Source organism: Peromyscus leucopus, chromosome 8b (assembly GCF_004664715.2).
Source record: "Peromyscus leucopus breed LL Stock chromosome 8b, UCI_PerLeu_2.1, whole genome shotgun sequence".
Taxonomy (NCBI): Eukaryota; Metazoa; Chordata; class Mammalia; order Rodentia; family Cricetidae; genus Peromyscus; species Peromyscus leucopus.
Genome location: NC_051086.1, coordinates 42,391,459 through 42,412,449, shown reverse-complemented (window position 1 = coordinate 42,412,449; position 20,991 = coordinate 42,391,459). Strand labels below are relative to the sequence as shown.

The 20,991-nt window shown below is 44.2% G+C and overlaps 1 protein-coding gene across 8 annotated transcripts in view; it reads right to left on the bottom strand.

Annotated features, from left to right (window-relative positions):
- Window positions 1–20,991, bottom strand: part of LOC114682562 (myosin phosphatase Rho interacting protein) — a 118,755-nt gene that overhangs the window by 76,336 nt on the left and 21,428 nt on the right. For all 8 annotated transcript variants that reach the window (XM_028856490.2, XM_028856491.2, XM_028856485.2 and 5 more), the window contains exons 2-3: window positions 11,059–11,136; window positions 9,223–9,288 (exon numbers count right to left, since the gene is read on the bottom strand). In XM_028856490.2, the coding sequence (XP_028712323.1) occupies window positions 9,223–9,288; window positions 11,059–11,136 (144 nt within the window). The remainder of the gene's footprint in view (window positions 1–9,222; window positions 9,289–11,058; window positions 11,137–20,991) is intronic.

Here is a 20,991-nt window from a genome sequence, read left to right as displayed (position 1 = left end):
TAGAGGCAGAGTTGGAGGCCAGCCTGGTCTGCACAGCAGAGCAAGTTCCAAGCCACATGTGCACGTGGAAGGAAGGAGGGAAGGAAGTAAAGGAGGGAGGGAGGGACGGACGGAGGAAGCACTAGGATCATCACTAGGATGACAGACTCTAAAGGACAACAAGGGGCCTGTTCTTGCCCTACTTGCTTCTCCTCGCAGTTGGTCTGATGAATGCAGCAGAGACACTGATGTATCTCCCACTAAGGGGTCTCCCACAGGCTAAGCTGAGCTGTAAGGATGTTTTTAATTAACCCACCTGAAGGGGCTGGCTTTCCAGGTCCTTCCTACATAAGACAATCAGATACTGCCCACAGGCAGGGTTGGTGGCCCCCTTCTCTTTCCATCTGTGACAGCAAGGGCATCTCCCACAGAGTTCCCACAGTTCACTGAGAGCTATGCCCTCCACTCACACAATAGTGTCAGATCTGCAGGAAGAAGACAGCCATTTCTGCTATCTTTCAGACAAGGCCAATACAGCTCTTGGTCTGATCAGCAACATCTCTCTGGAAACTGTTCGAGGCATAAAGTTCTATCTCCGAAGCAGCTCCCTCTGATGATATCCTATGAAGTTGACTGAGTTAATTGCCTCCAAAGGTACACATGCTGTACCTCTGCTCCATGATATGTGCCCACAGTCAGTTAAGAGCTTCTTTATGGAAGGATGAATAGACAGGGCTCACACACTCCAGAGACAATCCTTGCACATACAAGAGCAAATCCCTCAATGCAATCCTAAAGGTCCTGGGTGAGGGAGGCCCGAGACGAATGACATAGGAGAAAAGAAGATGGACATGCAATACAAATAAAAAGCTATAGGGATGGAAGGAAGGACCATAAGCTGACAACAGCAGACAGGGGAACTGAGGTCTGCAGAAAGCAGAGCCTCTAAGAGAAACTAGCACCTACACCTTGACCTGATTCTTAAAATCTGGTACTGAAATAAATTAAATCCATACTGTTTTAGGCCATTACACTTATGGCAACTGTAAAAGTGCATACCCACCATTCTGTGTACACATTTGATATCTACCCTATATGGGCCACTCAATACATTTCCATATAGATGAGCACATAGCACAATGCAGAGACTTACCTTTGAGATTTCCCTCATTGCTGTATCTCTGAGTCTTCAAATGCACCTACTTCCTGGATCCTGAGAGCTGAGCTACCTAGCTTTCTTTCTTTTCTTTCCTTCCTTTCTTTCTTTCTTTTTTTTTTTTTTCCCCCCAAGACAGGGTTTCTCTGTGTAGTTTTGGTGCCTGTCCTGGGTCTCTCTGTAGACCAGGCTGGCCTCGAACTCAGAGATCCTCCTGGCTCTGCCTTCTGAGTGCTGGGATCAAAGGCGTGCGCCACCACTGCCGGGCCCCTGAGAGCTTCCTTATCATAAAGATATCCCCTTTGCCTTCCTCTGCATTTATGGCTAAGAAAAGGCCCCTATGGTAGTGGCTTAGAAGTGGGGAAAACAGGAAGACTAACATTGGCTTCCTAAGCTTCCAGCCAGCCAGCCCCCTTAGTGAGCAGGTTTATATGGTTATGTTGATGGACAGCACCATTTATTTCACAGAAGGCCCAAAGTGAAGGGCATGGTCAAGTGGGTTGAAGTCAATGGAAAGGGACACCCGAGTGGGGGGTCCAGTTTGGAGACCTAAGGAGGAAAGGGAATGAAAGCTATCCCAGAAGACTTGGCAGCCTTCACACTGCCCCATCTTGCCTGATGGTATCACAAGCTCATTCTTGACTACACTGGCGTTAGCCACTTGGCTTGGTTTCTTCGAGCCTATGTGCTTTTGTGTTTTCTACAAAAATTACTCTTTCAACAGTTGTTTCCCACCTGTTGCTTAGTCAAGGTTCCTAGCCAGTTAACTCCGAGCTGCTAGCTTTTCTAGCACTCCTCTCTGTTCAGGAGGGAGCCAACTGCTAATCATGCTGGCCTGGCTGCTATGGGAAAGTTCACCCATGCTCTACAGGCAGTGGCCACGTGTCAGCCACAATGCATCTTCTCCATGTTCCCCAGCAAAACCTAACAGAGACATAAAACTGATGCTCCCACTGTCTCCATCAACTGCATACTACTATGACAGCTGTATTACTAATACAACTGGAAGGGCAGCAAAGGGCTGGGCAGACAGCACCACGGAGCCCAGCAGTTTCCCTTTGAAGGAACTGCAGGAACTATAAAGAAGAAATGGGCAACTGGGGATCTAATTATGACCCTGACTTAGATGGACAGTTAACTGCTGTTTTCTGCCCTTGCATCAAAGTACTTGTTGCCCTGTAGGGAATACCTAGAAGTGCAAAGAGTTCTCCATGCTTCAGCAAGCATCCTACGGATAAGGGGCATAGGAAGGAGAGAATATGGTGACCTGTCTCCTTTCAGCACTAGTGGCCAATCTACATAAGCTGACTTGAACCCTTAAAGCTGGCCATGCCTGCCCACTCTTCTCTACTTTCCTCCCTCTTTAAGGCTTAGGGGTGTTCATTTAAGGCTCCCACAGTGGATGTACATGTACCAGAGAGCTTCGTTATACTGCAACAAAATTCTTGATATAAGCTACTTGTTTATTTAATGTGTGTGTGTGTGTGTGTGTGTGTGTGTGTGTGTGTGTGTGTGTGTGAATGTGTGTGCAAGTGTGGAAGTCAAAGGACTCTGCCTTCAGCTTGTTTGAAGCAGGGTCTCTTTTTCCCCATTGCATTGCATATTCCAAGCTCACTGGTTCCATCTCAACATAGGAATGCTCGAATTACAGACACATACCATCATGTCTGGCTTTTCTCTGAGATCTGAACTCAGGCCATCAGGTGTGTGTGTGTGTGTGTGTGTGTGTGTGTGTGTGTGTGTGTGTGTGTGTGTGTGTGTGTGTAGCTCTTTATTTACTGAGCCATCTTTCTGGCCAGCTACTTAGTAAGAAAAATTTGCTTAGACTCACAGTTTTAAAGGTTTACTGGTATAGGCCTCTGGTGAGGATGGTACATCATGGTAGGAATGTGTTAGAGCCAGTGGTTACATCTCCACAGAAATCAGAGCCCTACAATCCATTTGGGAGCCATATTCTAATGACCTAAAGACTGCCCGCTGGCCCCACCTTTGAAAGATCCTTGGCCTGCATCTCTTTATCATTGCCACCCTAGAAACTAAGTCTTTCTATTTAGACTTCTAGAAGGATGCCTATCCAAACCACAGCAGCAAACAAGCTTCAAACTGTTCTACACTGGCCCTGTATGAGAACAGTCAGCACTCCCTCTACACCCAAAGAGAAGTTCAAGGATGATGCTTAGGAATCCTGTCTCATCCCATACCTGTGATTCAGCCCCCAGGGCGCAGTCTCAGTCATACGCCTCCCACTGGGCTTCCTTGAGTATAACATGTTAGGTAATGGTTAGAAACTCTCTGGCTATCACCCTCAGGAGACTGTTCTGATCTTGATCCACAGCCAACATCACTGTGGGGGCCACATTACAAAATGTACACAAAGAACCAAGCTGGAGACAAAGCAGCAGGCTCCTCCCTTACAATCTGCAGCAAGCACAGGCGGTCAAAGAGTTCCTTCTCTTTTCCTCCTAGGAGACTGGTCTGCCTCCCTAACTATCTACTGCCTCTCACAGTATTTTCATCATGGTTTTACCACGAAGAGTTCAATTATTGGTTTACCTGAGTGCCCACAGCCTGAGTGTCTGTCACAGAGGGGTTTTCTGAGTGTTTCATGTCCATCCTCTAGCAGTGATGTTCCCCAGAGCTATTCAAGTCACTATAGACTGAAACACAGCTGGGGGCCAAGCCAAGGCAGAAGTAGACCCTTTGCTCACCTGTGCAGGTAGTCTGCACAAAGCTCTAAGCAGGAAGAAAACTGCCAGAGCTCAAAACAGTATTCTCAAATGTCACATTCCCTTAAAATAAATAAATAAATAAATAAATAAATAAATAAATAAATAAATAAATAAATAAATAAATAAATCAAGGGTGGTTACAAAAGGGATTCTCAGCTCACCCTGTATAGGGTTCTAATGCAGGGCAGTCATAGCTTTGAGAATAATCAAGGTCTAGGTCAGCTATAAAGAAAATGACACCTTAGCTGCCAGTTCCTAATAACAGCAGGATTGCTGATGCCCTTCCTTGGCTTTTGAAGGGCCTGGACACTCCAGCAAGTACTGCTTGTAGCTTTGACACAATAGTAGCAGAAATGTGCCCAGAAAAATGTATACACATGTCCCAAAGTCAAAGTGACCTAGAATATCCTACAAGAAACACCTCTAAAGCAGCCAAGCCAATCTGAGACAGTCTGCTGAGGAAGCCCACAAGACCATCACTCTACACACAAGACACAGACATCCACAGTGAACCATGCTGGGCTACTGTATCTGACAAGACTCACAAACTCACAAATGGCCAGACAAGCCTAAAAAGGCACATGTCCCAAAGCTGCAAGGGCTTCTTCACCTGCTACATCAAGGACGCTGGAAGTCAGCATGATCCAAGAGTCCCAAAGCTCCTGTACGCTGGGCTCTCTCAGGGATTCTCAGGACTGGGAAGCTGTAGCCCTTGTCACTGTACCTGGCTTCAGGACAGGCATCACAAGCCAATGACCTTCATGCAGAGGTACAGGTCATCTTAGAGCAGATGGGATTCAAGAACTGTGGACCTACCACAGTGAAAAGGAAAGGGAATCCTGCCACATGCTGTAACATATTGTAACAAGGTGTGTTGAGAACCCATAGAGTGCAATATCCTAGATACAAGCAGCTAAGAGTCCATTTACATGAAGTCTGAAATCTGAAATGATCCAAAATAAAATCAAGCTCTGACTTGTAGGAAATTCCACACTAACTTCATGATGGGGTAGAGTAAAATTTATATGCAAGAAAAACACGGTATAAAATTGTCTTCAGGCTACGTATATACGGTATAGCTGAAACATAAATGATTTTTCTATTTAGAATTGTGTCTCATCCCCAAGACATCACATAATATCAATGCAAATACCCCTAAATGTAAAAAATTCCAAAATACTAAACTCCACCATCTCAAACATTTCTGGTAAGGGACACCAACTTGTATGAGGCTCCTGATGGAATCAAGCTGAGACAGAAGCAAGAAAATGGGGCTAAGGGGTGAGGTGGGGTCTTAATGGGATAGTTTCTGTTGAGAAGATGACAGAGCTCTCATGCACTTGGATGGCGATGGCTCATGTGTGAGTACCCACTGCCACTTTATGTGCTTTGTGTTATATGCTTAGGGTAGTGAGTTTTATGTTATGCATATTTTACCACAAATAAAAACAAAACAAACTCAACAAAGCATTTGACCATCTGTTTGCCTTACTTGTATGTGGGCAAAGGAAGAGAACAGGCCCGCTATGGGGCCCAGAACTTCTTGCCAGATGCAAGCCGCCCTTCGGCCTGTAACATCCAGATGGAGCAAAAGCAAAGGCTAGGCAGCAGTGGGGGGTTCCAAGTTCCTCGGGACCTCTCTTGAGGCTCCACTATGTCTGCGGGTCATCATGCCCCTTACCTCCACACACACTACTTGAGAGTATGGAGACAGAAACTTGCTCAAAAAGGAAAAGAGAGATTCCCAAAAGTGAGTGTCATTTTAGCTCTGCCTGAAAAGGCAACAGTCAGACCAAGGACCTGTACTGTCCTATTTAGCCAGCCAGAGTCCTAAAGCACCCAGAGCTAGTACCACTAGCCACCTCCTGAGGGCACACTGCAACCATCAGACATTCACCTGTTGCTTCCCAGCCCAACCAAGGGCCAAGAGACCTCTCTTCTTCACTGTTTCTCAGTTTTCTGTACATCATCACTTTCCTTTTTGCATAGAGCCATTCAAATTCACCCCATTCCTAACACTTCTGGGACCACCCCAGCCCATCTTCTCTCTAGTTCACCACAGCTGGTGAGCCCCAAGTCCACACATCTTGCTATGCCTGGTCCCCTGAACCCCACCCAGACAACATGGAAAGAAACCAAGAATTATCAAAACCCCAATCACAGTGGAAAACCGTAAGTTTGGCTGGTAAGAAAGCATTTAAAAGAAGGGGGGGGGGGAAGTAGTATAATTGTAGAACAGGGAAATGACAATTTGAAACAGATTGTGACTAAGTGTTAAGGGAGGAAAATAGCCATAAAATGCTACAACTTAATGGTGCACCCAGTCAGCTGGGAAGGGCAGGCTACCAGTGAGAGCTGCAGTTTAGTCAGGCAGGACAGGAGGCTCAGAGGCAGTCACAGGCACTCAAAAATGATGTTTTTAGATATAAGAACCCAGATGGGGACACTTCATAAGCACAATAATCCAAGAATGCCATAGGAAATATGGTGTGTTCCCTGAGTGAGTAGCACACACAGGCAGCAGAGGTACAGGTACCACAGAAACCCCTCAAGATAAAGAAAGGTTATAAGATAACCCTAGCCTATCATCAATTATCCCACTCCAGGAATCAGGTAGGTGAGTCCTGTGTCCTGTGCTAATTAATAGCAAATTAAACATTTTAAGTAAAAAAAAAAAAGTAAGTAAGCCACTGGCCAAATCATTCAGTCTCTTAGCCTGGGCTCTACAGAAACTTTAAGCTGATTCTTCTTTGTTGTGGAGATGTCTTATGCATCCTTGCCTCCCACCAGTATATACCAATAGCATCACAGCTTTAGTGGTCTCAATCAAACCACACAACGGCCACATAGCCTTGAGGCACACTAATCCTACTGAGGACCATGGCTCTTACAGGCAATCAGAAAGAACACGGGAAGACTGTGCTGGACCCAGCCACATGACAGCAAGCACAGACCTCTAGTCCAGGTCCTAAAACCCTGCCCACCCGAATGGGCAGAGGAGATGGTCTTCTTGCCCAGGGAATGATCACAAAGGGTAAACCCTAACATGATGCAGACCAGAGGGCATGGGTAAGCTCCCCTCACCCTCAGTCCTAGCAAGAGCCCCATGCCACTTCCTTCCTGACTTCTACTGAAATGGTCTCTTCCTTCCTGGCCCCTACCCTGACTGACTCCTGCTGCCTTGTCTTCACTGTGATGGCCCCTCCTTTGTAGCTTTTATGGGAACTTCCTGAGGCAACATGGCAAAGCTTACAAGCCCAAAGTGATACTTTAGAAGACATTTCAACATGACTGCCGCTGCTGGTTTTGCCACTTCACTCTCAGAAGTAGCTATGTGCACTAGCCTGGTCCAGGCAGAAAAACACCAACTGACTACATGATTAGTCTTTCCAGATCCACGGCCATGTGCCAGAAAATGGCCTGTGCACAAAAACTATTAGAACTGGATGTCCCCCCAATGTCCTCTCTTTTCTTCTTTCGTTTCTCACAGTCCTGACACAGAGTCATTTCTGCCTTAGCCCACATCCTGTATGCTGGCCATTTTATTTTATTTTTTTCAATTTGACACAAGTTAGAGTTATCTGAGAAGAGGGAACCACAATTTAAAAAATTCGTCCATCCAACTGACCTGTAGGCAAGTCGGCAGAGGGCATTTTCTGGATTAATGATTAATGCAGAAGGGCCCAGCCCATTGTGGGCAATGGCACCCTGGGCAGGTGGTCCTGGGTGTACAAAAGCACAAACTGGGATCTCTGCTTCAGTTCCTGTCTCCAGGTTCCTGCCCTGCTTAAGTTCCTTGTTTGGCTTCCCTCAATGATGGACTATGATCAGAACCTGCTGTCAAATAAACCCTTTCTTTCCCGAGTTGTTTTTGATCATGGTCTTCACTGCAGCAACAGAGATCAGACTATTATATCCAGGTTGCTGGGAGACACTGTGGACCACAAGGTGTCAGCACACCAGGCTCGACGATCTCATCTACTGAGAAGCGGCTGTTGAGGGTGACAGCAGTCATTCTCTTTGTGCTGATGGGACTGAATCAACACTATAATGAACTCTTCTAGACTTCAGCTGGACCTAAATCAAGAATCCCTGTGCTGATTTTCAGATGTTCATGGCCTGAGCCCAACAAGAACATAACCTCTAGAGGTTCCAATACTATTAACTAGTTACAGAACTTAAGAATGGGGCTTATGGGAGACTAACTCCTATCCCAGAGCTGCTGCCCATTGGCAGCTAAGACAGGAGGATAGCAAGAGAGGAGGAGTTTGCCCTCTGTGTCTCCTGAACTGGGAGAAGAGCATCATGCATGTCTACCTGTTCCTGTTTCTAGCTGGGTCACCGTCAGTGCTCACTCAAATTACTCTGGCTCACAGACGGCTCTTCAGCAAAACCCCTTGTGGTCACTCTTAGGTTCATCAGAAGGAATGATGGGGAAAAAATCTTAAGCAACCAATGAGGTGACAGTTATTGTGGGAGAGGAGAGCTATAGGGACAATATCATGCCCACTAATAAACAATCTTAGAATAAAAGGAGTGAAATGCCACATCAGAAAGCATCGGTGGAGAAGGGGCTGCTCGGCACACGTGAGTGCTAACCATCACCTTCCAGTCCTGACCCTCTGCAAAGTCCCTGGAGACAGTTATCTCATGCTCCAAAGTCTCCTAGCACAGTTAAGAAACCTGCTCTGAGCACACCAAGTGGGCCACTCTATCTGAAACAGCATGACTGGACTTTCCCAGGTGGCCCTGGTCTTCACAGGCACTGCAGAGCATCCCAAGCTTCATTTAGGAGAAAGAAACTTCCCTAGAGAAAAGAGAGGTGACACGGGTAGAAACAGAGGCAGCCATTCTGTTCTACTTGGCTGGGCTGGGGTTTTGGCCCTTGAAGCAAGAGCAGCAAGCACTTGGTCCACCCACGCTGTAGGCAGAAAACCAGGTAGTGGAAGAGAAGAAAGAAGACCATCTGCTCTCGTCACAGGACTAGTTGACCTCCGGTGCCAGCTAAAAAGGAATCTACACCAAGATCTAGTGGGACAGTCCCGGGAAGACAGGCCACCACCTGTGCAAACCCCTGCTGACCCCCTGGACTTGACCCTCACTTTCACCAACCTTGAACAAATGACTTCCTTCTTCACAGCTGCCTCTTACCAACAACTGCTAAAAAGTCTTAAGCACAAGATCTGGGTTTATAGAGTATTTTCTATTTAGTACTACAAGTCCTTTAAAACATTCCAGGCTCCCAAATAGAAGCCTAAGTAAGGCTGCACTCACACATGAGATGGCCAGCAGTGCCACAGCTGAGGAGCCTGGTGGGGAAGAGCAGGGCCAGGATCAGGGAATGCTGAAGACACTTACCATTTCATCCAGGGCGTAGCGCAAGAGGCCATGTTCATACAGGATGAAGAATCTTCGCTGCCATTTCTGCAACAGAGCACAGAGCTGGGGGTCAGGTATCCTGGCCCTGGGTCTCAGCTGGCAGAACCCCAATATCTGACACACAGAATCTAAGGAATGCTGGCTCCGAGGCTTCCACTTCTGGGGTAGATGGCGAAGGAAAGAAACCAGAGATATAAGTACAGTGATTCATGAGCCAGGTGGGGTCAGGAGACAAGCCTAATCGCGAATGACTAGTGCTGCCATAGACCCCACGAAGTTTTTAAAGCGGGAGCTTTCCTTGGGAGTAGAAACTGTTATGTGGTCACTTTTCTATGTTTCTATTGCAGCCAGCAGAGCTTTTTCATAGAATGTTTGTTGATTTATTGGATGAATGATCTTATATGATCTGGAATAACCTGAGGATGTAGGGACACTAAGAGCATCCCTTCCAAGAGAGTCTGGGAAATGATATAAAATGGGTTGGTCTTGTGATTTCCAAGGGTCAGGAAGCAGACAACCAAAGCTGAGGAATTCAACAGTGGTGGAACAAGCTAACAAAAGTCAAACAGAGAAGAACCCAACAAAGGCCAGGCCTCCAGGGGTGTTACGGCGATCAGCCATTGAGAGCTGGAATGAAAATGACAAACACACCATCTTTCTGTGTGAAGGGTCTTGCCTACCCATGAGGCTGTGAGTCTAAATAATGACTCACAGGCAGGCATGGCTTCCACCCCAACCCCTCGGGTTGATCTCAGAAGGACTCAAGGTTCTATTCTCAACATTTTATAAAGTCTAATAACATGTAAGTTTTGACTAGCACTAAAGCCATAGAATTAACTATAATATATGTTTCTTTGCTCTAGGCCAGAAAAATAAATTTTAAAACAATGACTTTCTCAATAGGAGCCAAAAGTGGCAGCTTTGAAGTTTTAGTAGAAGACAGGAAAGGCACTTGGTTCCCTGGGTACTGCATTCTAGCTGGAACCACTGGCTACCCATGGGGTAAGAACAGGACTTGTGGGGCTATGCAGAGAGGACCTGCTAGGGCTGCTTCCAGGCTGGAGTTCCAAAATAGGCTACTGTCACCTGTTTTCCAAAAACATTTCCAAGGTTCCTATGTGCTATCTTTGAAATCAGAATCCATTCTAGAAGGAAGCCCAAGGACTAGAAATATAATGCCACTAGTTCTGTGGGCCAGAGCATGTACTCTTGAAGCCCCACCTAGGTGAGGAGGGATGAGCAAAGCCAGGGCAACTATGTAAATACAACTAGGAGAAAGTGTATGGAAAAGATGCTCTGGAGCTGAATCCCCAGTGGATTGCCCAGGAAATGAGCAAGCCTCTGGTCAGCAAAATGCAGCTTTATCTATCTTTTTGCTCCAGAAGAGACCTATACCCAGGAGGCAGGACAGTGTAAGGCTTAGAGAGCACAGGTGTCCAAGCCTTGGCCCTTTATTAGGACTCATAGGGCTAAAATAAGCCCCTGGTTCAGGAGCGAACTGCCTAGGCTCTGAAGGACCTAGGAACTAGATTAACATGCTGCAAAGATGTACTTAGCTGCTTTTTTGCCTTTCCATTTGACTGTTTTCAAAGAATTCAGATGACCCACACTAGGTGACACCATACAAGAATGGCACATTTTTAAACAAGGACTCTGTATCTATGTGAGCAGAACTTTCTGAGACTTCGGAGTTCACAAAATGTTGGCTCCTTGCTGACTTTGTCACTCAGGTTCCAGTATTTACTTCCTGTTTCTCTCCCTAATTTCACCAATTTGTTCTCAAATGAAACTAAGAATTTTCTCAGGTATCCTTACCCGAGAGCGATGCACTGGGTTGTCAAAGTCAGTGCCATCTGGAGCCAGGAGCAGCCAGCCACCATAAATGGGTTTAGCCTACAAGAGAAAAAGGATGCAAGGTCATCAGCAGCACAGGACCAGAGGATAAGAGAGCAAGGCAAGCTGACGAAGAGGATGTCACTCAGTATGCTTTGGGGAACACAGAACCCAGGGGGCACAGGCTGAGAACAGGTGCCTGATTTAAAAGGTTACAGGATTCCCACAGTATGCTTTGGGGAACACAGAACCCAGGGGGCATCTGAAAACCCACAAACCAAAAGAACTCTAAAGACACAAGGCTGCCTCTCTCAAGTTCCTGACAAACACACCAAGATGGAAAAGGGTGACATTTTAGTCAATACGTGGGCCTGACTGAGCACCAGGAATAGTGTAAATGCCACAGTCTCAAGACCCCATCCTGAAGATGTAAAACAGGACCTGGTAGAGATCTGACACTGGCCGAAGATTCATCAGTGCCTAGGTGCAGCCAAGGGCAAGGAAGGAGACCTCTGGGCTTCAACTTGCCACTGAGCTGGTGAAAGGCAGGATACCCACAGTTCTAACTCCACCTCATGAAGTTTCTATGATAATGTAGGTAAAATACAACACAGAAGTCAAGTGAGGTGGTTCATGCCTGTAATCTCAGCACCAGGGAGGCTGAGGCAAGGGAATCACCATGAGTTCCAAGTCAGCCTGGGCTGCAGAGTGAGACTGTCTCAACAAAATAAACTAGTACAACGAGGCAAACTGATGCAGTTGAGAACGGCCTGGCGGTTTGGAAAAGGCTGAACACAGAGCTCCTGTGAGCCCCAGCAATTCCACTGCTGGGTAAGAAACACGTGAGAGAAGCACAGAAAGGAAGCCTGCTGCGCTGCAGCCCTCTGAGAGCACTGCTCCCAATTATCCAAAGGTGTTGCAACCGAAATGCCCACCCACACAACGACTGCACAGCATGACACAGACAGAGGTTCTGATGCACACAAAAGGCATGTGAACCTCAAGAGCACTGTATCATTGTATCACCAAATATCATTGAAAGCAGCCAGACACAAAGGCCTACATACTATAGAATCCCATTCACGTGAACTATGTGGAACAGGCAAATCCACAGAACAGAAGGCAGATTGAATGTATACCCAGGAGCAAGGGGAAAAGGCATGGGGTTTCTTTGGAAAGTCATGAAAATGTTCTGGGATGAGACACTGGAGATTGCTGCAGAGTACTATGAATATGCTAAAGCTAGAGAACTCTACAATTTAAAGGGGTGAATTTTATGGCAAGTGAATTATACCTCAATAAAACTACATAAGGAAAAAACACCAAGCATGATGTCTAGCCTATAAAACCTCAGCAATGTTAGACATAGTTATACTTTTCCTGCCCAAAGCATCTCCCACCCAAAACTCTGACAAAAGTAGTACAATGTACTCACAGGAAAGTGATACACTATGGCTCTAGACAACTATATCCAGTTGGGGAGAAGAGGTTGGCAAAGGAACAACTGAGCCAAAGTACCTTCTGCCATTTGGGGGGCAGTGACAAGAAAATCCAAACCCTCTTGCTGCATCCACACAATGATCTCTGAATACGCCATGGGGAAGGGAGACACTTAATATATTTCTTATTCAACCTTCTGCAAACTGGGAGGCCCCATCATGCCATGACCTTTAGCTGTGGAATCTGTGACTCAAGAGAGGGCAATCTGCTTGCTGGAGGGTCATACAGCCTCCATGAAAAGCCAAGAATCCTCCCATTTCTTGGCTTCTTTATAAGAGTTCTAAACAACCCCCACCCCTGAAAAAAACCAGCAATGACTTTTCCCCTGAGGAAAGTGGGTAGAGAGATGTGAGCTGGGATAGGGGCAGACTGCTGGAAGACTGGCAGAACCTTGCTTTGAAATGCAGGAGTGCTAGCAGAGGGTCCAAGAGCTCTAGGGACACTAGCAGTGCCCGGCCAGCTGAACATATCCCTCTCCCCGTAAACATGATGAGTGCACACTGTCAAAGGACCGTCCACAGCACAGGAAAATCAGAGCTGGAGTGAGACAACTCCTGAACCATGTGTATCCTGGCCTCCCTCTTAAGTGACCTTCTTATCCCTTACCCCTGAGGTCTGACCAACAGGCTACCCAGTTTGATTGTGTGGCATCTTTTTGGTTTATGGCTGCAGGGCTTTAGGGTGACATTATATTAGGTATAGCTATATGACCTTCCCCAAAGGGGACAATGGGGACCTTAGCAATTGGTGTAAATAGCCTCAAAACCCAGGCCACCCTGGCTCAAGTCCTCACAGGCATCATTATTCACTCAGCAAACTTCTGCCCAAGCCTTCTTTGCATGGCCTTGTACTGCACACTAGAGACCTAGTACTTTCCAGGCCACAGTCCCAGATCCTGGTATCTCTAGGAAAAGGTTTCCAGTAGGCAGCCAGGGAAGCAGAGGCCCAGAGTAAGAACCATGGCTCCAGAGAGAGCTGGCAGGGAAGCTGGTGACTGAAACACACCAGCAAAACTCAAGGTGCAGAGAGCAGCTGGGGGACAGGGAAGGGTGCAGGGTAACTATACTGACAACTCCGTCTCTAGAAATAATCAAAATCACCGAGTTGTGCACTTTAAACATTTCAATTACATTCATTTTATCTCAATAAAGCCATTTTTAAAAGCATACAAAGAGAATTCTCACATCCTCCTCTAGGATCTAGCCCAGCAAGTGTCATCCCCATCCCCCTCCCCTTCCCCAACCTTTTATCTATGCCTTCACTATAATCTACCAGATCTAGCCCAGGTCCACAATCAGTGTGCCAGTCTAGTCTAGGTACCCACTGACTGTCCAGAACCCAAGCTCCAGGTTTCCACTGGGTCAGACATGCCATGCCTCTACCTAATCTAACCACCCTCTCCCAAGCCAAAGTCAACCTCTCGGTTTCCCCCAGGACTTGCCCTACCTGTAACCACCCACAGGTCCCTCCTGTACCACTTGCAATCACCCCACTTGATATCCAGACCTCCCCAGGGTCTTGACTGGTGAGTTTCCTTGATATCCCCAAACATATCTTTTCTACAGCCTGCCAGATCTAGCCTGGCCCATCATGTAGTACACCAGCCTAGTCTGGCCTCCCCTGCCTGTACCAAAAAGGACCTCTAGGCTTCAGCCAGGACCCTCCCCACCTATCCTCCAAACCCAAGATGCTCCCACACCATATCCTTCCTACCTTTCCACCCAGCCAGATCTAGCACCACACTCCAGGCTGGGACCAGGAAGCACATCGTATATACCAGCCCAGTAACCTCTGTCTGCTTGGCTTCATTCCATCCAAGACATATCCAGTCTTTAGGCCCAAACTACCCATATATCTTGTCTGCCCCAAACCTGTTCTGTCCATAACAGACTCAGAACTCTAATAAAAGAAGTCCATATGCACAGATCTCATCATAAAAATACTAACAATATGAAAAATCAGGCCAGTGTCCTCTCTCTAAAACCTACAAGTCCTATAGAAATGTTCACCAATGAGAATTACCTAGATGAACTCCAGGATATAGAATTTGAAAGAACAATCATAAACTTGAGAGAATTCAAGGAGTCTGAAGAAGACACAAAGAAACAACTCAATGAAATTAAGGAGAAAAGAGCTGAAGGTGCTGGGTGGTGGTGGTGCACACTTTAATCCCAGCACTCGGGAGGCAGAGGCAGGTGAATCTCTGTGAGTTCGAGGCCAGCCTGGTCTACAGAATGAGTTCTAGGACAGGCTCCAAATGCTACACAGAGAAACCCTGTCTCGAACCCCCCCCCCAAGAAAAAGCTGAAGGTCATTCTTCTGCTCGATGACCAAGAAAACACAAACACATCTCAGCTTTTTAAAAAAGTGAAAAGATGATTAAGAGCACTCTAACCCATTGGGACAGGAAGCAAGCATACATCATTACACTAATATCTGAGAAAACAGACTTCAAACTACAACTAATCAGAAGAGACAAAGAGGGACACTTCACTCTAACCAAGAGAATAATAGCTAACCAAGATGACTTTTACTATCTTAAACATGTATCAAACTCTGAGGCACCCAATTTCATTAAAAATCTACTACTGAGGGCCGGGCGGTGGTGGCACACACCTTTAATCCCAGCACTCGGGAGGCAGAGCCAGGCGGATCGCTGTGAGTTCGAGGCCAGCCTGGGCTACCAAGTGAGCTCCAGGAAAGGCGCAAAACTACGCAGAGAAACCCTGTCTCGAAAAACCAAAAAAAAAAAAAAAAAAAAATCTACTACTGAGTTTAGAGACACAGATTAACATTCATTAATAATGAGTACTCCATTTCAATATATTTCTCGAATAGATGGGTCATCTGGACAAAACATTAGAATTAATAGATGTATCAAATGTAACTAATGGATATCTACAGAATATTCCACCCAAACACCAAATACACAGCAGCACATGGAAGCTTTTCTAAAATAGACCACATCCTGGGACACAAATCTTTATGAATAAAAAAGACTGGAATCACTCCTTGTATGCTATCTCGCCACAATACAATGCAAATTAAAATCAACAGCAAACAAATCTCCAGTAAATACACAAATTTAGATTAAACAACTCACCACTGAATGATGAATATGTCAAAGAAGAAATCGAGAAAGAAATAAAAAAAAATTCCCTAGAATTAAATGAAAATGTGAACACAATATAACAAAACCTCTGGGACATATTGAAAGCAGTCCTATGAGGGAAATTTATAAATCTAAGTGCCTACCTTAAAAAAATCAGAAAGAATGCAACTCAAAAGTTGGATAAAGAAAAACAAACCAAATTCAAACACAAGTGATGGTAAGAAAAAAAAAAACCAGAAGTCAATGAAATAGAAACAAAACAATACAAAGAAACAATGACTCTAAGATCTGGTTCTTGAAGAAGATAAACAAGATTGACAGACCCTTGGCCCAACTAACCAAAAGGAAAGAAAGGACCCAAATTAATATAATCAGAAATGAACAGGGAAACATGACAGACACTGAAGAAACCCATAATGTTATAATGGAATAATTTTTTTTGTTTGTTTGTTTGTTTTTCAAGACAGGGTTTCTCTGTGTAGCTTTGCGCCTTTCCTGGATCTCGCTCTGTAGACCAGGCTGGCCTGGAACTCACAGAGATCCGCCTGGCTCTGCTGGGATTAAAGGTGTGTGCCACCACCGCCCGGCAAGGGAATGTTTTTAAAAAACCTGTACTCCATATTAAGCTGGAAAACCTAAAAGAAATGAGAGGATTTCTAGATTCAAACAGAATACAAAAATTAAACCAAGAAGTCAGGAACCTAAACAGACCCACAACAAATGAGGACAATAAGATAGTAATAAAAGCCTTCCTGCTTAAAAGAAAAAAGAGAATAAGTCCAAGGACAGATAGAATCACAGCAGAATTCTATTAGACTTTCAAAGATCTACAGCTAATGTTTCTTAGTTATTCAAAAAAGAAAAGAAACATAAGGAACACTACTCCTAAATGCCTTCTACAAAGCCAGTTATCACTCTAATGCCTAAACCAGGAAAAAAATAACACAAATAACAAAAAAAAAAAAAAAAAAAACCTACAGGCCTCTATCCCAATGAATTAAAAAAAAAAAACAACTCATTAAATAATTCTTTCAAACAGAATACAGACATACATCAAAAAGATTATCCAGCATGACCACGTTAGTTTTATCCTTGAAATCCAGGGATGGTTGAACATATACAAGTCAACAGATACATTAAATCACAGAAATGGGTTTTTGTTTTTTGTTTTTTTTTTTGTGATATATATTTTTTATTTTACAATACCATTCAGTTCTACATATCAGCCATGGGTTCCCCTATTCTCCCCCCTCCCACGCCCTCCCCTTACCCCCAGCCCACCCTCCATTCCCACCTCCTCCAGGACAAGTCCTCCCCCGAGGACTGTGATCAACTTGGTAGACTCAGTCCAGGGAGGTCCAGTCCCTTCCTCCCAGACTAAGCCAAGTGTCCCTGCATAAGTTCCTGGTTTCAAACAGCCAATTCATGCAATGAGCACAGGACTTGGTCCCACTGCCTAGATGCCTCCCAAACTGATCAAGCCAATCAACTGTCTCACCTATTCAGAGGGCCTGATCCAGATGGGAGCCCCTCAGCCTTTGGTTCATAGTTCATGTGTTTCCATTCATTTGGCTATTTTTTTTTCAATAATTGAGTAAAACTGAAATTTATTATATGCCACAGTCGTCCTAGGGACCTCCATGCTATATATATATAGCCTTTATGGTTCTATGGGTTGTGGTCTGATTGTTCATTTTATATCTAGAATCCACCAATGAGTGAGTACATACCATAACTGTCTTTCTGGGTTTGGGTTACCTCACTCAGGATGATTTTTTCTAGTTCCATCCATTTGCCTGCAAATTTCATGCTTTCATTGTTTTTCTCTGCTGAGTAGTACTCCATTGTGTATATGTACCACATTTTTTTCATCCATTCTTCCGTTGATGGGCATCTAGGTTGTTTCCAGGTTCTGGCTATTACAAATAGTGCTGCTATGAACATAGCTGAGCATGTATCTTTATGGTATGTATCAGCATTCTTTGGGTATATGCCCAAGAGTGGGATGGCTGGGTCTTGAGGTAGTTCGATTCCTAATTTTCTGAGAAACCGCCATATTGATTTCCACAGTGGTTGTACAAGTTTACATTCCCACCAACAGTGGAGGAGTGTTCCCTTTGCTCCACATCCTCTCCAACATTGGTTGTCATTGGTGTTTTTGATCTTAGCCATTCTAACAGGTGTAAGGTGGTATCTCAGAGTCGTTTTGATTTGCATTTCTCTGATGATTAAGGATGTTGAGCATTTCTTTAAATGTCTTTCAGCCATTTGTAGTTCTTGTTTTGTGAATTCTCTGTTTAGCTCTTTAGCCCATTTTTTAATTGGACTGTTCAGTGCTTTGATGTCTAGTTTCTTGAGTTCTTTATATACTGTGGAGATCAATCCTCTGTCAGATGTGGGGTTGGTGAAGATCTTTTCCCAATCTGTTGGCTGTCTTTTTGTCTTATTGACTGTGTCTTTTGCCCTGCAAAAGCTTCTCAGTTTTGAGAGGTCCCATTTATTAATGGTTGTGCTCAGGGTCTGTGCTGTCGGTGTTTTATTTAGGAAATGGTCTCCAGTGCCAATGCGTTCAAGAGTGCTTCCTATTTTCTTTTCTATTAAGTTTAGTGTAACTGGATTTATGTTTAGGTCTTTGATCCACTTGGACTTGAGTTTTGTGCATGGTGACAGATATGGATCTATTTGTAATCTTTTACATATTGACATCCAGTTATGCCAGCACCATTTGTTGAAGATACTTTCTTTGTTCCATTGTATAGTTTTGGCTCCTTTGTCAAAAACCAGGTGTTCATATGTGCATGGATTAATGTCAGGGTCTTCAATTCGATTCCATTGGTCCGTATGTCGGTTTTTATACCAGTACCAAGCTGTCATAAATGGGTTTTAAAGACAAAATTCACATGCTCATCTCAATAGATGTAGAAAAAGCCTTTGACAAAATCCAACATGCTTTCATAAAAATCCTAGAGAATGTAGGGCTACAGGGAACATACTGCAACACAATAAAAACTATAACCACAGCCAACATCATCCTAAATGAAGAAAAGCTTGAAGAAATCCCACTGAAGTCAGGAAAGAGACAGGAGGTCCACCATCCCCACTCCTTTTCAGCATTGTGCTTGGAGTGCTAGCTGGTGCAATAAGGCAAAAGGAAATTAAAGACGAGGAAAGAGGAAGTCAGACTATCCCTATTTTTAGATGATATGATACTATATATTAGAGATCTCAAAAATTCTACCAGAAATCTTCTAGAAGTGATAAAGAAATTCAGCAATGTGGAAGATACAGAATCACCATGCACAAACCAAGAGCTTTTCTATGCACCACAACAAACATACAGAGAAGGAGATCATGGGCACATACCCATTCACAATAGCCTCAAAGAAAATAAAATATCTAGGAATAAACCTAGCCAAGGAAATCAAAGACCTCTACAAATAAAACTTTAAAATTCTGAAGAGATAAAAACACTAGAAAATGGAAAGACATCCCATGCTCATGGAATAACAGAGATAACATCATGAAAATGACAATTTTACCATAAACTATTCTCCAATTCAATGCAAGCTCAATCAGAATCCCCAATTCATTCTTTACAGAAATAGAAAAAACTATCCTAAAATCCATATGGAACCACAGAAGACCCCAGATAGCCAAAGCAACCCAGAGCAAAAAGAACAAAGCTGGAAGAATTGGCATTCAAGATTTTAAGGTATATTACAGAGCCACAGTAATAAAAAGAACATGGTACTGGTACAAACACAGTCATATAGACCAATAAGGGAAACAAAAAATTAAAGATGCAAACTTGAGTACATGTAACTTCAGCCACTTAATATTTGACAAAGACATCAAAAACATAAGCCGGAGAAGAGAAAACATCTTCAACAAATGCTTCTGGGAAAATTGGATTAGACCTTGAACAAAAACTAACTCTTAAATCACCGAAATAGCTAGAAGGAAACACAGGCAGTACTCTAAGGATAACATAGGCAGTACTCTAATGATACAGGTGTAGCAAAGGACTTTCTGAATAGAACTCTGTTAATTCAAGAATTAAAGCCAACAATTGACAAGGGGAATTTCATAAGACTAAAAGCTTCTGCAAAACTAAAAGAACAATCAACAGGGTGAAGAGGAAATCCACGGAATAAAGAGTCTTTGCCAGCTATAAATCTGACAGAGAATTAATATCCAGAATATATAAAGAACTCAAAAAAAGAAAGAAAGAAAACAAAGAGTCAAACAAACAACCACAAATGACTCATTAGAAAAATGGGCCAGGCGTGGTGGCGCACACCTTTAATCTCCACACTCAGAAGGTAGAGGTAGGCAGATCTCTGAGTTTGAGGTCAGCCTGGTCTACAAAGTGGGTTCCAGGACAGCCAAGGCTACGTGGAAAAACCATTTCAAAAAAGCAAACAAACAAACAAACAAAACACCAACATACATGCATGCATGAATGAATGAATGAATGAATGAAAGGAAGGAGGAGGGAAGGACGGAGGGGGGGGAGGGAGGGAGGGAGGGAGGGAGGGAGGGAGGGAGGGAGGGAGGGAAGGAAGGCAGGCTAGAGACCTTAACACAGTTCTCAGAAGAAAAAAATTGGTTAACAAATACCTCAAAAAAATGTTTACCTTCCCTAGCAATTAGGAAAATGCAAATCAAAACAACTTTGAGATTTCATCTTACTCTAGTCAGGTTAGCAATGATCAAAGGGACAATCAATAACAAGTGCTGGAGAGGATGGGTAGAAAAGGGAACCCTCATTCGCTCACCATTGGTGGGACTGCACCAAGCCACTATGGAAATCAGTGTGGTGAATTCTCAAAAAGCTGAAAGTAAATCTACCATATAACCCTACCATACCACTCCTTGGCATATATGCCCGAAGGACTCAACATCCTACTCCATAGAATATTCATTACTGCCCTATTCATAACAGCTAGGATATGAAACAAAGGAAATGTCCTTCATCTGATGAATGGATAATGGAAATGTGGTACATATACACCATCCAGCTGTAAAGAAAAATGAAAACATGAACTTTGCAGGTAAATGGATAGAACCAGAAGAGATCACATGCTTTATGTTCTCTCTCATAGGGACTCCTAGCTTCAAATCTTTAGAAACTGGGAAAGTAAAATGGAACCACTGCCAAGAAAGGGGTTCAGGAACAACAGAGAGGGAAACAGCAGAGTTTGAGTGATCTGATGTGGGAGATGGATGTGGGAGTGCTTTAGGGAGGGAGAGGGAGGTAAATACAGAGAAGAGCAAAGGGGGAGAATGGGATACACTGATCT